The 19,046-nt window shown below is 31.4% G+C and overlaps 1 protein-coding gene across 2 annotated transcripts; it reads right to left on the bottom strand.

Annotated features, from left to right (window-relative positions):
* Positions 1–2,236: 2,236 nt before the first annotated feature.
* On the bottom strand, positions 2,237–3,633 carry LOC120206990 (NAC domain-containing protein 87-like). 2 transcript variants are annotated; one of them, XM_039206532.1, is made up of 3 exons: positions 3,389–3,633; positions 3,037–3,323; positions 2,237–2,903 (listed from the first exon to the last, which is right to left on the bottom strand). In XM_039206532.1, the coding sequence occupies exons 1-3, from the start codon at positions 3,555–3,557 to the stop codon at positions 2,355–2,357; spliced, it is 1,005 nt and encodes a 334-aa protein (XP_039062463.1). In that variant the 5' UTR covers positions 3,558–3,633; the 3' UTR covers positions 2,237–2,354. The 2 variants fall into 2 exon arrangements, with proteins under 2 accessions (XP_039062463.1, XP_039062465.1); XM_039206534.1 differs by having other exon boundaries at positions 2,240–2,903; positions 3,043–3,323; positions 3,389–3,631.
* Positions 3,634–19,046: the final 15,413 nt, after the last annotated feature.

Below are 19,046 nucleotides of genomic sequence, written 5' to 3'. Positions count from 1 at the left end.
TATATATTTATAACTCGACCCCTCGTTAAAACTTTAATAGTAGCATCTACACTTTTACTTCCATGATACTTTCTAAAACTTTATGACTTGTACAATATAATTAGTCACTTAATTTTACGGTAATATTGCACAAATATATCTTGAATGATAAATTTTTAATCCAACAAACATATATTATACTGTAATGACTCGAAAATATTAAAAATCATTATTAATTTAAATTAAATATTTAAGATATTATTAGTAATGATTGCTTGGTGAAAAATACATAAAAAGTAAAATCGGGTGTGTGTTAAACTTTCCTGAAAGTATGAATCCCAAGGGTAGACGAAAGCTTTGGCTTGAATAGAAAGAAAATAAGTTAATGGTTCAATGTATATATCCCTTCCCCCACATAATCACATGAGCCTTTCTTCTCTTTCAATAATCGATTTTAATTCTTCTTCTCTCACCATGTTTTCTTTCCTCCCCTTCTGATACAGATTTCCGTCTCGAACCCTCCTTTTTATAACAACTTCATTCAGAAAAAAAAAATACATCTCATCGTATCAACAATATTACTTTGACATATATTAAACATGTTTTAAATATTGTAGTTATCTCTTTTTTGGTATTGTGAACATCTGAATTTGAAACGATTATTAGATACGTGATATGTATTCAATTTAAGTTTATCTAAGTTTTGAAAGTTTTTATATTTAAAAGATACGATGATGAACTCATCGAATAATCTCAATGTTAGAATACAATGTTATTATTCTTAGAAATTCCATATTCAAATGACTATATTTATAAGATATATTTATTATCAATAACTAAAAGAATTTTGAACATATACTGTTTTGTTTTATTTCGGTAATTGAATTAAAAATTCAACTTGGGATAAGTTGTCATAAAACAGCTAAACTGATTGAAAGGGTGTATTAATTGAAGGTTTTATGGGAGGCATATGTAATAATTAATTATTAATTATGATTGTACTTCAGACAGAAGATTAAGTTTAAGCATTGTTGTTTAAGAAACATTGTGGGATTGTTATTGCCGGGGGCGAAGGCACATTAGGTGCAGAGATTAAGGTGATTAATTAATTATTTCATGTGACTCAAAATATTGTCTAATTCATACAGTTAATTTCAATTAAAATTTATATTTGATACACTTATGATGCATATTTTATAAAAACATCTATCAATTGATAATTATATGTTATTAAATAAATTAAAACCAAGATAATATCATTTGAATTATTAACGATACATATAAAAATATTTCGAGTGAACCCATCAAGTGATAAAAAGAAACAAAATCAAAATCAATTAGTGAACAATTAGTGAAGTGGAGAATAAATTCCTAAAATAATTGCAACCAAAGTTTATTTTTTCACGTAGGGATCTTTCTACAGTATATTGGAGAAGATTGACGGATGACATGGTATTTTTGGGGAAGACGGCAGGACGACACAACCGTCTTCTACATACATGGAGATTGAAAGACGTCGTGTCATTCGACCGTCTTCTAAGAAGGACGCCATGTCGTCCTACAATCTTCTTCTATCACTGTAAAAAGATCCTTAGTTGAAAGAAAAAAAAAACCATTACAATACACTTAAATTTTTCTCAATATCTTATCTAGACATTTTTATCGATAAAAATGAATGTTGTTTTTCTTAAATATCTTAAATTCAAGTTATTACATCTACATAGTACGTTTGTATTTTATTCTTAGTTGAATTAACTTAATTTCAATTAATTAAACGAGGTGAAACTCATACAGTTTATTTGATGGAGGTGGTTAAACTGACATTTCAGTAAACATCCCACTTGACCTCATATCTATCGTGCCTTTCTTGAAATCTAATGTTTAATTATTCCTTTTTACAATTTAACAAAAGAATATAACTAAATAAAACAATTACTGAAACTGTTTTGAATAAAAAAAAGGAAATTACTTAATTTAATAAATTGAAACATTGATTATACATTAGATGAAAAAGAAGGTGCATCTTTCATTTAACAGACAATTGAAAACAACATAAATTAAACAACCTTAAATGTATGTTTGGTTTTTAGTGGGAAATTTGATTGGAACATGGAATCAATGAGAAAATTAGCAAAAGAGAAGAAATTCAGTAGCATAAGAAAGAATTCATGTACACAAACCTTTCTTAGATGTAATGAAAAGTGCAAAAAAAAAAAAATTGAACACGATGAATCTATATCTATACAAAATGTATACCCCAATTTGTTTTCCAAACTAATAAAATAATTTACCTAAGTGGGGGAAAAGAAAACATATTTTCCTAGAAAGTTTAACATGCCCGACTTGACGACGACGACGAAAATATTTATGTTTAGCTACTCGTCCCATAAACAACGCAAATCTTCAAAAGACTTGCTGATTCCGATCTCCATGTTGTTCCTCGAAACAACCGATGAAATCCCATTGTTGTTGATTTCAGTGCGGAGCCCTGATTGGTTCGACGAGAACTGGTCCACCTTGCACTGCCAGTTCGATTTCGATAACGTTGCCTGATCGTTGCGGCCGAAGTCGGTGTAGGCCGGATTGGTGGTTCGTTGATGGAAGAAGACTGGATTCTGGGTTGGGATTTGTGTGGTGAAAATATTACTATTAGAGCTTGCATAATGATTATTTCCAGGAACTTGAACAAGGGTCTGATGATCAGTCATTGTTGGGATGTTTGAGGCTATGGCGGACTTAAATTTAATATCGCCGTCGATGAAACCGGACGAGCAGCCCGGTTCCATGAGCGGCGGCAGCGAAGCGCAATCGATAAGATCATCATAGCCGAAAGAACCGATTCTCAACAGCTGATGATGATCTTGAATCGGAGTTTTCTTGATCCCTGTGTTCTTATCAAAAACCCTACAAACAGCCCATTCATCCTGTGACAAAAAAAAAACACAGAAATAGTATCAGAACACCGTAGATTCTTCATTTACACAAAAGAAAAGAAAGATACACATAAAAAGCAACACCTCAACCAACAAAACAGTAAAAAAAAAGGTAAAAATATACATTTACCCTTGCTCCTCTTGGGAGATTATAATAAGAGAATTTGCCTTCAAGTCTATATTCATGCATGACCCAATTCGATTTCTCTCCTTTTGGAGCTCTCCCTTTGTAAAAAACAAGGGTCTTCTTCATCCCAACAAGACATCCTTTCCCTTTGAAAATCTCCTTGTCTTTTCCCGTTGCTTTCCAATAACCAGATTCGGTTGCACGGTTTGTTCTCATCCCTGTCGGATACTTCCTGTCCCTCTGGCAAAAGAAGTACGATTGCTTTTCGCCCATCCTAGCTTTCTCTGCAAAAAACAGAAAGGTAAAAAAGGAAAAAAAGTTTACTTTTTGAAGAGGTTAAAAACCTTACTGGGTAAATCCCAAGGTTCACACTTGTTCAAATCAACTTCGCCGATGGCGCATGCGGTGAAATCACTGTTCATCACCTTCTCCGTAAGATAACAAGTTATGATCTCTTCATCTGTGGGGTGAAACCGAAACCCAGGAGGCAAATCGATGAGTTCATTAGCTTCTTCCATTGAAGATGGGAATATAATTAAACAAATTATGTGAGGCTTAGGTTGAAGATGATGAGAAATAAAAGGGAAATGAAGGCCGTTAAGAAAGTAGAACAAAGGGATAAAAGGGACCTTAAATAGAGGAGCTTGATGAAGAGCTTGAAGATCCGTAGGCTGCAAGGCACTTGTGAAGGAAGCCTTGATTGGGTAATTTCAAATTATAAAATTTGATTTTTGTAGCTTTCTTAGCCATATCTGCCTCTTCGAACACAACAAAAATAGAATTGAAATTAATTTATTGTTTAAAAAAATTGGTGAAATGAAGGTTTCTAAGCTAGTTGGGGACCCATGTTTCCAAGCACTCCATTTCACATTGAACTATGTTATTTATATTTATATATTTTGTTTTAATACGAGATAATTATAAAATAGTATATGTTCATAGTTTATTTTAATCATCGATAAAACACGAGGTGGAAATTAGTGATAGAATTAGGGGGTCAAATTAATTTTTTTTTTAAATTAAGAGGTTTAAATTAAAATTTTCAAAATTTTTTAAGTTTTGTTTATATATATATATTTTTAAAAAGTTAGGGTATAACTAAAATTTTTAGAGGCTTAATAAGAATTTTTAAAATTAAGAGAGGGATTTAATTAAGAATAATCAAAAAATTTAAAAATTAATATGAATATCTAAAAATTTTGTGAGGACTGAATTAAATATTTTAAATATTTTAAAGGACTAAATTATAAATTTTCAAAATTTTGGGAGGTCATCATTTATCTTCCGCCACTGATAACATATATATTTAATAGATACAACTACTTGAACTCAAAATTTTAAAGAAAATAATACATCCTTTAACCATTAATATCACTTAAACAAGATTAATCAATCGATCGGATGTTAGTGGTTATAAAAAAAGTTTGTGTTTATTTTATAAAAAAAATTATGCTAGATTCAAAGGAAACCACTCATTTGGTTAGTGGGGGCTTTAGATACTGAAAAAAAAAAAAAAAATGAATAACTGTTGCAATTAAATTTCACAGAAATTCCAATTTCACACCATAAATGAATACTGCTGGCATTTCATTGATTTTTACTTTATTATACTATTATGCTCTATGATGTCAATTTTTTTTTATTTTTTGAAAAAAAATAAAAATTACGTATTTACAAATTATAGTATAATTCTCTTTGTATTTTTAAATTCTCTCAAAAATTTGATATAGAAATTACACTTTTGTTTTATTTGTATTTTATATAATAAAATATCCAAATCCCTTTTTTGGCACTTTGTCAAGATATTTCGTGCGAAAACCCAAATGCAATAAATCAAGTATAGAAAGTTCTTGGGAAAAAAAGGACAAAATTTAAAAAATTGTTGATAATGACAAATATAATTATTTATTGGCAATAGAAAAGACAAATTTCTAAATTGATCCTTCACTTTCTTATTTTCATTTTTTAATAATCAAAATTAACCTTAATCAATTCAAAGCATACTTATTAATTAATCAAATTAGATCTGGTAAACCATATCCATTATATAATAATGCATGATATTATCTACTTTGTACGAGTTTGAGATTTGTCTCATCTCAACCGTCCATCCCAAAATTGTTGAGAAAAAAAATTCAATTAATCTATTTAACTAATTATATTTAAATTTTATGATCGTTTTCTAACAATGTTATATATTATTTTTGAATTCAACTTCTTTTAGTAGTATGCTGTGTTTTATTATTATATGGGTTGATGAGAATAGTGATGAAATGTTGATGCTTCGACACAAAGGTCGGGCATTGTTCAACCGCAATATGAAATGAAAAGGAGAAAGGAAATAGATGATGGAAAACAAACGGAGAGTATTTGTAACACCCTCAACCCGTACCTGACCGGATACGAGTTCGAGATATCACATTGACTTTTTAAAACACATTTCTTACAAACTAACAAAACATATTAATAAAATACGATAATATACTATTGAATTATGTTCGTTATAACTAATTTAAGAAAATATACATTTTATAAACAATAAAATACGGTATGAAAAGTAAAATACGGTATGAACAGTTCCATTAACAGTAATGAACAGTATCGTGAACAGTGCCGTGAACTACCCTACTACAATACCAAATGCAAAAATTTTCCAGATTACTAACAGGGAACCGATTCCACTGTTACAGTACTTCCGTAAAACATACATAAACTCTTAAAATTTAACCTTTCATCGTTATACAAATTACCATTTACATATATATGTTGAAAACATTAGAAAAGTCGATCAGAGCGTTCGTACTAAAACATTTCTTACATGCCAACATACTATACACAATCAAAATACATACTTTATCAGTTACTTCTGATCTAATCTTCTAGCAGTGTTGTTGTTCTATCACTCCTATTTCTACTATTCTTTGTTCTTGGTACCTACGTGTAAATCACTTACATGTTAAGTCATAGACTTAGTGAGGCATAAACATATAATAAAAATTTTCTATAATTATAAACATTTAATCAAGTATCTAATAACAATTATACATATTACATTATAAATTCGTACTGTCATATAAAAATCAGTATAAACAATAAGAATATTTTATCATGCAAACCTGTACACACTCTTTACATTTTTTATAATCCCATGCACACTATTGAGAACTCAAGTATACGAATACGATGAGGCTGTGTACACTTATGTTGTCACCACATCTCATATAAAATCCACTAAGTGACATATGAAATCTGTGTCCCGAAAGACCTATCCATATGTTCCTAAGAACATAGGTAACTGTCCATATGTCCCGAAAGACGTAGGTAATTCTGTCCATATGTCCCGAAAGACATAGGTGATATTGTCCATATATCCCGAAAGACATAGGTAATATTGTCCATATGTCCTGAAAGACATAGGTAAAATCTATCCATATGTACCAAAGGACATCGGTAACATCGACTCTTGGCATGCCAACTATTCTTATAGCTCTCGTATCACATAACATAGCATTCTCTTGCATATCATTTCACATATTACCATTCCTATCACATATCCATATAGGCTTACATTTTTATCACCTATCATGTCATTTCGCATAAGCACTTTTATATCACATAAACCTATATCTTTTTATCACATAGCTTCTTATTATATCATTCTCAGCATATAATTTATCTTTTGTGATCATGAAATCATATAAATTTGAATAATGTTTTTCATATAACTCATATAATCCTTTCCTATACTTCATATCTTATTGTCACATATTGCATAACACATATACTATATTCACACACTTTACTATCATTGGACTTATTTCCCTCTATTACAATAAACCATAGACATGAAATCTTATGTGCCATATCAATACTATTTGTTCATATAATCTCCTTTATTTCATCCAAATTCTTAAGGCTAAGAATCATACTAAATTTTCCATGTAATCCAAACTTATTTCTAACACTTATAACTTATTATTCACACATATGGCAAGTCAAATTCAACTTCTAAATCCATTTATACATCCTTATTCATAATTTCATTTATCCATTTCCTATCTTTAACCCTTCATAACTTACAAATCTTTGAGTTTTTATAACATTTTTCATCTCCATCATCTTCCCTAAAGCTTCATGAATCAAAACCATGTTTGAATTTGAAGGATTAACCAAAAGAAATCAAACTCACCTTGGCTATGAGGCTTCACGGTTGGAAAAAGATAAGAAATTGAAGAAGATAAGCTGGAAACTTATCTCCTCAATTATGATTCACATGGGTATTATAATACCCACTAATTATTATTTTATTATTTTGTTTGTTCAATGACCCTTTTACCCTTTTACTTATCATTCACTTATTAATTCATCCTACACCAACATCTTTTAATTAATTCATTCACTTTTCAATTTATTTAATCTGGTCATTGAATTTTAAAATCTTACACTTTAATCACTAACCCGTTATTGAGGATGTTACAGTATTAGGTTTTTACTAATTGTAGAAAATGACTTACAATGATATTCAGCACATTACAATGACTGGTATTTATAACCTAATATTAACAACCTAACAAATCTAACAAATTCTTAACTAATTGCCAGCTAACATCAAACTACTTAACTGTCTAACATTCACCCTACTTCTTCGGCCTTCTTGACGTAAATATGAACACTTGAATCGACAGTGCAATGCTTACTTCCGTTCGACTTGAATCAAAAGTGTGATACTTTCTTCCATTCTACTTTATACGAGAATCGAAAGTGATATACCTCATTTAGTTCAACTTGAATCGAAAGTGTGATGCTTCATTTCGTTCTTCTTATTCACCTTCATTTATTTCTTCTTCATCCTCTTATACAAGGTTCCTTGACATTTTTTCTCATGGACACTTGGTTTTAAAGCTTTCAAGTCCCATGAAACTTTGAGATAGAATAAATAAATCATGATGATGCACAATCCAAAATAACCAGCAATGCAACACCGTGCAACACATCCACAAGAAACCAGTATGAACAAAATTTGTTTCCAATGGTAGCAATAAAATTGAACTCCCAAAAACTATATATAAACAAACCTTTCAAAAAAATCTAACAATTTACCATACCATTAGCTTTCAAGAGTGATCATGCTCAATGTGATCCGTTGTGATCAATCCTAGTGACCGCGATTAGAAGTAGACAACATGTGCGCTTGAGACGAACTCATACATGAAGACGATCTATGTAAGTTGGTAGAGCAACACGCACACCCAAAGGAATCATAAGAACTACAATGAACACTAGCAGTTTCTTCTTTGAACCACGACTGGTCATCATCCTCAGTAATCCCAAAAAATGTCTGATCAAACCTATGCCAACAAAGACCAACCAGATGACCAATCTTCCTACTATCATCAACGACTTCTGCAGGAAGAGGTTGTATTACTCCCGTCAGAATACTTTCCAGCCAATGACTGCAAATGGTCAGTAATACTTGTTGCTTTCAAAGTAAGAAATTCATCTCATCAAGCACCACATTCACTCTTTTGTTAGCAAACATTTTATCATTCCTTGAGGACTACTTTATACGTAAGCCTTCAACACGAGTATTAGGCGAAAAGGATAAATGAGACACCCAAGAACTCAGGCAATGGAATCACCAGAAAAACCACTAGGATTTTCGGTAATAATGACCATGCTTTGATGTTGAACCCACAATAGAGAACCGTGAAATAAATTTTCAAGATCTGCTTGATTTTGGTCGCATAGACAAAATCAGACTCTAAATCTTGGCAGCAAAGAATTGAACTCACTACAAACTTTTGATGTGAATGAACATTCAAAAAATTCTAAAAAACAATATATTCCATAACAACAAGGTGAAACAAATCAGACAACAACAACATCATTGAAACATTAGGTCGAACAGATTAGAATCATGCATACCGAACTGTAACAATCAGACTTAACAAAATCATATTATCAACACCAGTAAACTTGATGAAATCAGAACACTCTGTCAACACCAGCAACTATTGATACAACTCCAAATGTAGGACACGAATCACCAAAGCAAATGAAAAAAAAGAATCCAATGTTAAAGCACAACTAAGGTTCCAGGAATGACTACAACCTATGAATCAATTTATTTCATACCAGGAACAGAGATAGAAGATGAATTGAGAAGATTGCCAATAACGATGATGACAATAACGATAAACCACATGAACTATAGCAAATAAAGCAATCAAGAACAACGTTGAGAAAGTCAATCAACAACAAGAAAACGTCACCAGGATCGCATGAAATGAGCATTTGCAACAATGACAACAATATTATCATATCGTAAAACATGCAACCAAAAAATGTGGCTAAATAGATCATTTGAATCAAATCGTCAACAGAGAAGACTTGGTGATGACTTCATGTTAACTCCAGTGAGCGAATAAGTAGTTAGTCCAACAGAAAAACAGTGTTGATGATGAGCAACGAAGAGAACCATGATAACCACGATAAAAGTAACGAGATATATTAGAATGGAAGCAACTAGTAGCTGAAGCAATAGAACAATGAGAACAAAACTGGAGATCGAAAAAAACCACAAACTCTACAGTAGCAATGGCGTGAGAGTAAAGGAACTCAATCATCGACGTAACGGTATAAGAAAAAATGATGCCATGATCTTTTTACGAATGATACTATAATGAATGTTGATGCTCCGGCACAAAGGTCGACATTGTTGAACCGCAATATGAAATGAAAAGAAGAAAGGAAATAAATGATGGAAAACAAATAAAGAGTATTAGGTTTCTACTAACTATAGAAAATGGCTTAAAATAAGACTCAACACATTACAATAATTGGGTATTTATAACATAATATTAACAACCTAACATATCTAACAAATTCTTAACTAATTGCCGACTAACATCAAACTACTTAACAATTGGTAACTTCCTAAAAAGGCTACTTTTAAGGCCTTTTTCACTTAAGTTATTGTTTGTTTAAAAGCTCATTTTAGTCATTTTAGGATCATGTAGTTGCATATAGTTGCATTAGTGGTGGTATTGCTATTTTATCTTGTAAAGGTGTTGTATGAGGGAAAGGTGTGGTTGTTTATATTATGCAAAAATAGAAAACAAAAGGTTGTATGTGAGGGAATGCTGCCACATCACATGTTGTTAAAGCAGATGGAAATGCCTTGGCATTTCTGGCGCAGATAAGGATAAAAAGATATTTTTGTAAAATGACAGCTGGTAAGGAACATGTCTGATGGTTATAACCGTCTGCTGGGGACCACTACCACCTGAGAGGATAAAATTCACACCCAATGAGTGATTCTATGTGTATGATGGGTAATTGGAATGTTAAAGCCCATTATTACCCTTAGATATTATATTTTTATATCCACCGCATATGAGAGAAAAAAGGAGGGAGGAGAATCAATCACCTTCAACTAGATTTTCTTACCTTCTTCTTTGTATCCTTATTTTCATTCTCTAGTGGTGTTCCTCCATTTACGAGCTCCAAGGAGTGGCGAACTAGGCGTCCGAGAGGAGCTAGCGAGCTAAGGCGAGTTGTGGTGGCTAATGAGAGTTCCGGCTACGCGTAACGAAGGTTTTTTCTCCCTTCTCCTTTGTTGTTATTTTCCATTTGATATTAGGTTATTGGAACAAATAAATTTCATGTTTTGTTTCATGGATGATTTGAACCCTACCATGAACTAACCTTAATTGGCGGGGTTGATTTTTTGGATGTTTAACATTATTTTTATGGCAGATTTATATTTATCTTTTATATTTACTTGTTTTGCTTATGAATGCTTAATCGTCTAAGTTTATAGGAGGCATGAGAGTGTCCATTACTTAGATTAAGGATAGGTGTTCGAGAGAAACTTAGCTATTAATACTTGTAGTATTCGAGAGAAACACAAGTAAGATTTGCATAAGTAATGGGGTGTAGTATTTTCTTAAGCTTTGAACCGACCTAGTAATATTGTATCCTAATCTCTTAGTGCTTGAGAGAGACTAAGATATGATTTCAACGACTAAGAGGGGTAGTTTTTATCAATAGTGTAAGTTGCCATAGTTGAGACTGAGAGGAGATATTGTAGCATTCTATGCTATTAGGTTCCTTTGACTAGAGATAGAGGGAGCATTTTTAGCAAACCCTAACGAGCAAGTGAAGTTTAGATAGATTAAATTTGATTGAGAGATAAGTTTTAGCATCCTTAAATCAAGCCCTACCATTAATTCTCGTGGAAGCATGTTGTGTGAGGATTAACAAACTATCATTTATTTGTTGTGTTTTTACTATTTTTCATTGCCTTGACATTTCTATCATTTTCAATATCATAATATGTTCTTGCCACTATATTTCCATTTGTTACCCCATCAGACTATCAATCCATATCCACCAACCTGCATTTTCCATTATCGTGACATTCTCTATTAGTACATATCATCACTAACTATACTTAGATAGAGTAGTGCTTTGCTTTGGTTAAACTTTGTAATTTCCACCAATTCATGTGAAGACAATACTCACTCCTCACTTTATTACTTGAGCGATTGTGTATACTTGCACATTATTTGCGTATAATTTTATAGTACTCACAACAAGCAACAACTGTATAACAAATAAATATGTCACGACATCTATAGATAATTCATTCTTTTTAATCTAGATGAAAAGTCGAGATCGATGATGAATTGATCGTTAAATGATGTTAAGATATCTTATCTCGATAAGTATGTAGAAAATAGATGAGTGAGAGTGAGGTGGCTCCATCCTTTATCTTGATATTGGTTGAGAGATTTTATAATGACTTTTGAAGTTGGTGCTAGGCGAAAGGTTATTATAACTACTCGTAGACTATCAGATTATGTGGGTATTGTTAGTTGATACATTTGGCTCTGATAGGTTACGTAGTTTGTTAGTGGTCATTTCAATAAATTACAAATTTTCGATATATGTTAGATATTCGAGATCCTTCTTTTAAAGACGTTTTCCTATATATTTTTTACGGAGTTCCTGAAGATCTTCTCTAGAGATGCTCTTCTGGAATCCTACCTACAAAGATGATCTTTCTCAGATAAATTTAAAATAGATAAAGACGCAAAGTTTTATATAGGGGCAAACATGAAAACACCATCACCCGTTACAAGTTCAAATTTGATTACTCCAATAAACATGCGTAATTTTGAAATGAATTGGAAGTAGCTGACTATGGTGAAGCCACGCATATGCTTCCTAATTTATGACAAAATACTAAACATGTTGAAAAGGTTGAAATTTTCGGCGCCGACAAATTGAAAATAAAAGAATGTATAAAATTAGGAAACAAATGGCCAATTGGCATTTCCATAGAATTTGTACAAGTCTGGTTTACCAAAATAACTCAACCATTCAACAGAGCTTATTGACCTTTTTACAAAAAAATAAAATAAATTAGGTTGAGTTTTATAATTAAGAACAAATTAGGGTTCCACGTTGCTCTCAATTACGTGAACCTTTTATCTCAATAATCTTGTAAGTCCAAATGTTTTATGTACACGTACACTTTGTTTATCCAAATAATTGTTTTCCTACTTCATTAAGCATACATTTTCCAGATATTTCTAGGTTAGGGACACAAAGGGTTCATATACACATGACGTTTAAAGAATTAAAAATGGTTCAAAAATAAAAGTATAAATCATCGGTATACGTTGGATAAAAGATAAAGAATTTGATATCTGAGCTCATCAAATGAATTTAGTTGTTAAAATGAGGATTCTTTTCTTTGAGGTTTACGGTTCGAATAATTAAATCTGTAGAGTGAACATGTTATCATTGATTACGAAAAACTCTGAACAAATGATAAAATAAATGGCGAAATTAAGTGGGAACATGTGGGAATCATGCCTCCAAAATTTTGAAAATTTCATTTTTAGACCCTTATTTTTTTCATATTAATTTGAATCCCACAAATTTTTAGAAATTATCATTAAGCTTTAAATTTTTTTAATGTTTTTAATTAACCCCTTCCATAATTCTTAAAAAATTCTCATTAAACCTCTAAATTTTAAAAAAATAGTTAGACCCCAATTTTTTGAAAAGAAAATGTAAACTAAACTCTTTAAAATTTTAAAAAAATTAATTTAAACCTCTACTATTTCAAATTCTATCACTAAATTCCGTCACCGGATAAAATCATTATTAAGAGAAAATATTGAATTTTATGGTCATTTTATATACAAAAATTTCATATTATTAATATATATTTTATCTTAAAATATATTTTTAGATTCATTATTATATCTTATAAATGGAACAAATTCCTTTTTATCACTAAAATTATTCTATAAGTTGATATTTGATTTAATTAATTAATCATTATAAAATACTTTTTAGACTTTGGAACGCAAGAATCGGATTAAAATCCGCGAAATAAAAAAAAAAAAAGCGTGTGGACCCAATAAGACAGACGGTTTGAGAAAGTGTTACCCTAACTCTCTCCTAACTTAAAACTGATGACTTTTGGACCAATAAACGAAGCTCTAAAGCAAACAACTCCTTCCCCATTGCTGACCTCATCCACCCTTTTGCTCACGTGTCGATGCTCTATTATTCCTTATTTTGCACTACCCTGTAGGAGATTCCCCCGCCCCCTTTGAAATAAAATCTAGGGTAAACTACGTATTTAGTCACTCAACTATTACTTTGGTTCCGTTTTGATCATCAACTATTTTTTCAAAATCATATATAGCGTTATATTTTGGTTCTGTTTTGGTCACCTTCCGTTAAAAAAAAGAGTTGCTAATGTGGTATTTTTATTTTCAATCAAGGGCGGAACTAGGATGAATTATGAGAGGGGCCAAGTTGTTTATCTTTGAAACTAACAAGGTTCTAAAAGGTAATTAAATCACAAAAAATAGGGGATTGAGGCTTAATTTCACTAATTTCAAATTTGTCATGGCCTAAAAAGTAATTAAACCAAAAAAGTTAGAGGCAAGACTTATTTTCATTTAACTTTAAAACTGACAATGTCTTAAAAATAATTAAACCAAAAAATTTTAGGAGAGTTAGGACTTACTTTTAATGGTTCCAAAACTTTTAAGGGCTTAAAATATAATTAAACCATAAAAGTTGGGTGGGCCATGTCCCCCTTCCAACCCTATGTTGTTCGCCATTATTTTCAATGAAGATGTGACATTATCTTATTGTGACATATTAATATCACCGTTAATTTTTTAATGGCAGGTGACCGAAACGTAATTTAAGTATGGTTTTAAAAAAATATATATATATGAATAACTAAAACGAAATCAAAATGATAGTTGGATGAATAAATATATAGCTTACCCTAAAATTTGTTGAGTTGAAGGTCAAAATTTAAGGTTCAATACAATAAAAGTTCTCCCACCACACACTTGCAATGGGATTTTTTTATAAATATGATGTAATTATAAAATAATATATGTTTAAAACTAATTATTAATTATTTAATATTAATGCTCATACCCTAATATTCATAGTACTCCAACCCGAGACGTTAAGGAATAACATCAATTCCTTTACTACTAAAGTCGCTTGATTTATACTATTGTAGTGAGATTTTAATTGTGTAAATCAAATTAATTATTTATAATTAATCCCCGTGAATAGTATAAAAATCATAATTAAGTTTAAGATGTTATGTATGGTGTTAAAGTCACTTGTAATTTTTTTTAGGCAGTAAATGTTTAAAATAATTATATTAATGGTAATGGGATTCAATAATGAGTGATAACTTTGCAACTACTCATCACAACATGGATTGCTCCTCACTTATTTGATAGTGTAAAATGTACAAATGGTATCTATTTCCCTCACTTTGTGCCCACAAAGATACTTCTTTTTTATTATATATGAATGATTTAAAGTTAGAATAAAATAATACCCATGATGTCATTCAACATTGCTCATATGTCAGGGCTATAAACAATAGTAAAGGCATAATGGTTCTAGAAATCCTTTAACTATTGGTAAATCTCAATCTGGTAAAAATTAGTTAAATAATTTAATTTATTTGAATTTTTTATTCAAAGACTTAATTGATCAATTTCATAAATTGATGACTTAATTGGGTGAAAAAAAATTCAAGAGTTAATATAATTTTTTTTTAAATATCGATAACTAAGGCTAACATTATATGGACATTCATCCAGAGATGGACTTGGCAGGTGGGGGCGGTCGCCTCCTCTAAACTTTTATAAGTTCACCCCTTTAACATGAAATTATGCATTTGTCCCTATATTCACCCCTATTTTCATTTTCTTTTATTTATAATATATATATATATATATTGGTATTTTATTAGAAAAAAATAAACTTTAATCTCCCACTTTAATCAGTCTAATAACAAAAGTAAACTTAAGAAAACAAGTGGGAAAACTACTTTCATAAATTTTGAAACTTAAAGAAATGACATCCAATAAGTTCAAAATTTCATTTTATTATTTATACAATTTTTTATCTCATATTATATATATATATATATATATATATATATAAAGCTAGTAATGTGTGAAATGATAGTGTAAAGATGGGATTTAGGCACTGTTTCATAATATGAAACAGTTGGCTGGCAATGAGACAGATAAGGAGAAGATTTGTATTAAAAATACACAAAGATGAGTAAGGAATATGGCTAAGTTGTGCACTCACATGTCAGCTTGAAAAACAAGATAACGTTTTTTAATCCCATAATCACTAATTAATTAATTAAGTTATGGTTTGTAAAAGGCCAAAATGATGCCTTTTGTTTATAGTTTCTTTTGTGTTGTGTTTGGTTGAAGAAAGTTCTACATTGGACTTTTCTTTTGGGGCTAATGTCTTTCTTCTCCACTAATTGAAAAACAAAACTGTCCTAACCATCACAATTAACTTACAGATCATCAACTGCCTGGGAAAGTAACATGTACATGATGCTATGTGACATATCTGTCCTCGTCTAGATTACTCCCCCAAATAATTGCTAAGTTCATAAATATTATGTGGAATCAAGATGCCGTTATTATTGTGATGATTTTTAGGATATATTATTTTTTTACATATTTGTAGGAATAAATTTATCTTGTCGATCGTTGGTGGTTCACTCCTTTTGATTTGGACAGAGAATTGTGACCGATAAAAAACGATTGTTGGACGATGTTTATATGTTAGAGAGAGTTGGTAATAAGGAGGGAGAAGAAGGAGATTGTGTGTAAACTCTTCTGGAGTCAGATCCTCTATTAGTTATAGTTGTTGGATATTTATAGCGCTTTTAGGTGGTGGTGACAAACATAGAGTCATTATAGTTATTTGTAGGTCGGCAGAATAAATAGATTTGGTTGTTAGATCTTAGATTTTGTTATAGTAGTCACGTGAGCTTGTTAGAGGTCTTGTCTATGCCATATAGTTGATTCAAAAGTCAAGGTACTCATGCATCTGGAGGTTATGCATTCCTTGGAAGCTCCGGTAAGTGAACGAGTATACACAAAGATCTTGGCAAACGTAGATCTATCTTAATTCTCTCGAATCTAAGAATTAATATCTTAACAAAAGGCAATCTCACGATGCTCTTACAATGTCAAGACGTGTTTCACCTGGACCCAAGGCAATCTCTCGAAGCTCTTACAGTGCAAAGGTAAAATATTCAAACAACGAACAAAACAGTCATGAGCAAAATCATAATTCATCATTCATAAAGCAGAAAATAATTGTTTAGGAAAAACAAATATTAACATCAAGTAAGACAATTCATGGTGTTATCAAAAAGTCAACCAAGTATCACCGTTTTAATACAACCCCAAATACGTAAAAATTAAGAACAAAGGAAGAACGACTCCCAAAACCGGGGGCTCTGTCATGACAATTCTGATCAACACCGCGCTGCCTGGTGGTCAGCCTCTCTTGAGACCTGAGCGCTCTCTGCTACAGTATGGCTATGGAGGACACCAAGAAAGGTCAACTGTGGGGAAGCATTGCAGTTGCTATCTCACACTTCAAGTAAAGCTCTTCTAACTTCCTTGCCTCCTCGTTGGCGGCTATGGCTGGGTATTTATAAAGGGAAATTTCCTTGGGTTTTGCATAAGTGAAGTTTCCCTAGATACCCATTATTGTCTTGTTCAGGCTAAAAAAGGAAATGTGGTTGGTTGTTGTCAGAATCTTGAGGGCTTGCTTGCACGTGAGGGAAGTCGTACAACTGGCATGTGCCATAGGCGATTTCGTCATATCCGCTTCAGACTTTCAAGATAAACCTTGCCTTGGCCAGATAAATTTGCTCATCATTTTCTTTAACTTCTCTATTCCATTGGCCCTTACAAATTACGTTGTCGCGACTAAAATGTTCTTCCTAAGTAAATTTCATGCACATATACAATCCACACAAACTCTTTCTCCTCAGGAGCATCAGTCAAACCAAATAAATCTTACCGAAGCAAGACTTATCCACCATAAATAAATATAACCTAAATGCAACTAATATGTTGTGCATACTTTGTTTAGACGAGCAATAACTTAAGTAAAAAGACTAGAAATAGAGTCTTTTTATGGAGTTATATGATACCATAAGGCAAAAATTTATAAATTGTTCAAAGAGTATCGATAACAAAGAAGTAGTATTGATACTGGGGGTATCGATACTATTAAGCAAGTATCGGTACCATTTTGAAATAAGGATCACAGAATTGAAAAAGGGTATCGATACCACAGCTAGGGAAGTATCGGTACATACTTTGGGTACCGATAATACTCAAAGTAAAATATGAATTAAATACTTCATTTAGTTTAGATTAGTGACGATTGGTTATAAGTGATTAGAATTATGATATTCATATCGATTATATGTATCTTGTAGATATCGATCGAAGACAAGTCTAAGACCGTTCGAAGTTATAAAAGTGCACAAGAGTTGTATGTTTATGAATGGACTAGTGAGGCCAGGTGAGTGCATATTAGTGGGTATATTATGTTTAATAGAAATAAGACTTATGATAAGTCTATTTCCTATATTAGGGTGTATGAATTCATGAATATGAGCATGTGTTTGATATGAGTATATGTGTTATATGTTATTATATATGTTACATTATTTGTGTGAATACATGTTAATGTGATGAATCTATGTGATATGATATATAGGACAATATGGACATAAGGAATTGTTTGAACATGTGATATGTGACTATATATGCTACATGATATATGTAAACATAAGAAAACAAATTATAAGCTATATGATATGATATAAGTGATTTTATGAGAAAATGATATAAGTTATGAGATATACAAAAAATGATATATGAGCTATGTGATAAGAAGCTATGTGATAAGAAGCTATGTGATAAGGAGCCATGAGCCTATGTGATATGAATACGTGAATATGTGAAATGATATAAAAGATAATGCCCATGTTATATGACATGAGAGCTAGAGGTATAGTTGACATGCCAAGAGTCGAGGGTTCTACGCGGTCATTCGGGACATATATGTAATCATTTGGAACATATATGTGGTACTTCGGTACACCTATTTGGTCCAGTGAAATATGTATGTGGTCCTTAAAGAGTGGTCCTTCGGGATATATGTTATATGTGGTCCTTTGGGACATCTATGTGGTCCTTCAGAAAAATTCATATGCCTCTAAGTGGGAATTATATGAGTTGTGGTGACAACATATATGCACAACCTCTATGTACTCGAATATTTTTAGTTCTCACATGTGTACATGGTTAATAAAGAGATAACAATAAATACACTATATGCGATGTATAGGCTTTTGTAATATAAAATGTGCTATAGGAATTATATGATGATGTGTGTATTGTTTGATTAAGAATGTTAGATACAAGAGCATATGACTAGGAGATATGAATGATAAATATATATGATAATGTTAAGAATGTAAATAATGATATATGTGCATGTGTGTAATTGTAACATGAAAGAATGTATGGGTTTATATGATATGATAGTATGAAATTATGCATGCATTGTTAGGAGTTATAGTTTACGTTATATGT

The sequence above is a fragment of the Hibiscus syriacus genome, unplaced genomic scaffold, assembly GCF_006381635.1.
Source record: "Hibiscus syriacus cultivar Baekdansim isolate YM2019G1 unplaced genomic scaffold, ASM638163v2 tig00014213_pilon, whole genome shotgun sequence".
Taxonomy (NCBI): Eukaryota; Viridiplantae; Streptophyta; class Magnoliopsida; order Malvales; family Malvaceae; genus Hibiscus; species Hibiscus syriacus.
The sequence above is the reverse complement of the archived record's forward strand: the minus strand, read 5'-3'. Positions and strand labels throughout refer to the sequence as shown.

Coding starts and splice junctions, on each gene's coding strand:
- LOC120206990 (XM_039206532.1), bottom strand. CDS start 3,557: ATGGAAGAAGCTAATGAACTCATCGATTTGCCTCCTGGGTTTCGGTTT. Junction 3,324..3,388: donor TGAACCTTGGGATTTACCCA/GTAAGGTTTTTA, acceptor TGTTTTTTGCAG/AGAAAGCTAGGATGGGCGAA. Junction 2,904..3,036: donor CAAGAGGAGCAAGGGTAAAT/GTATATTTTTAC, acceptor TTTTTGTCACAG/GATGAATGGGCTGTTTGTAG.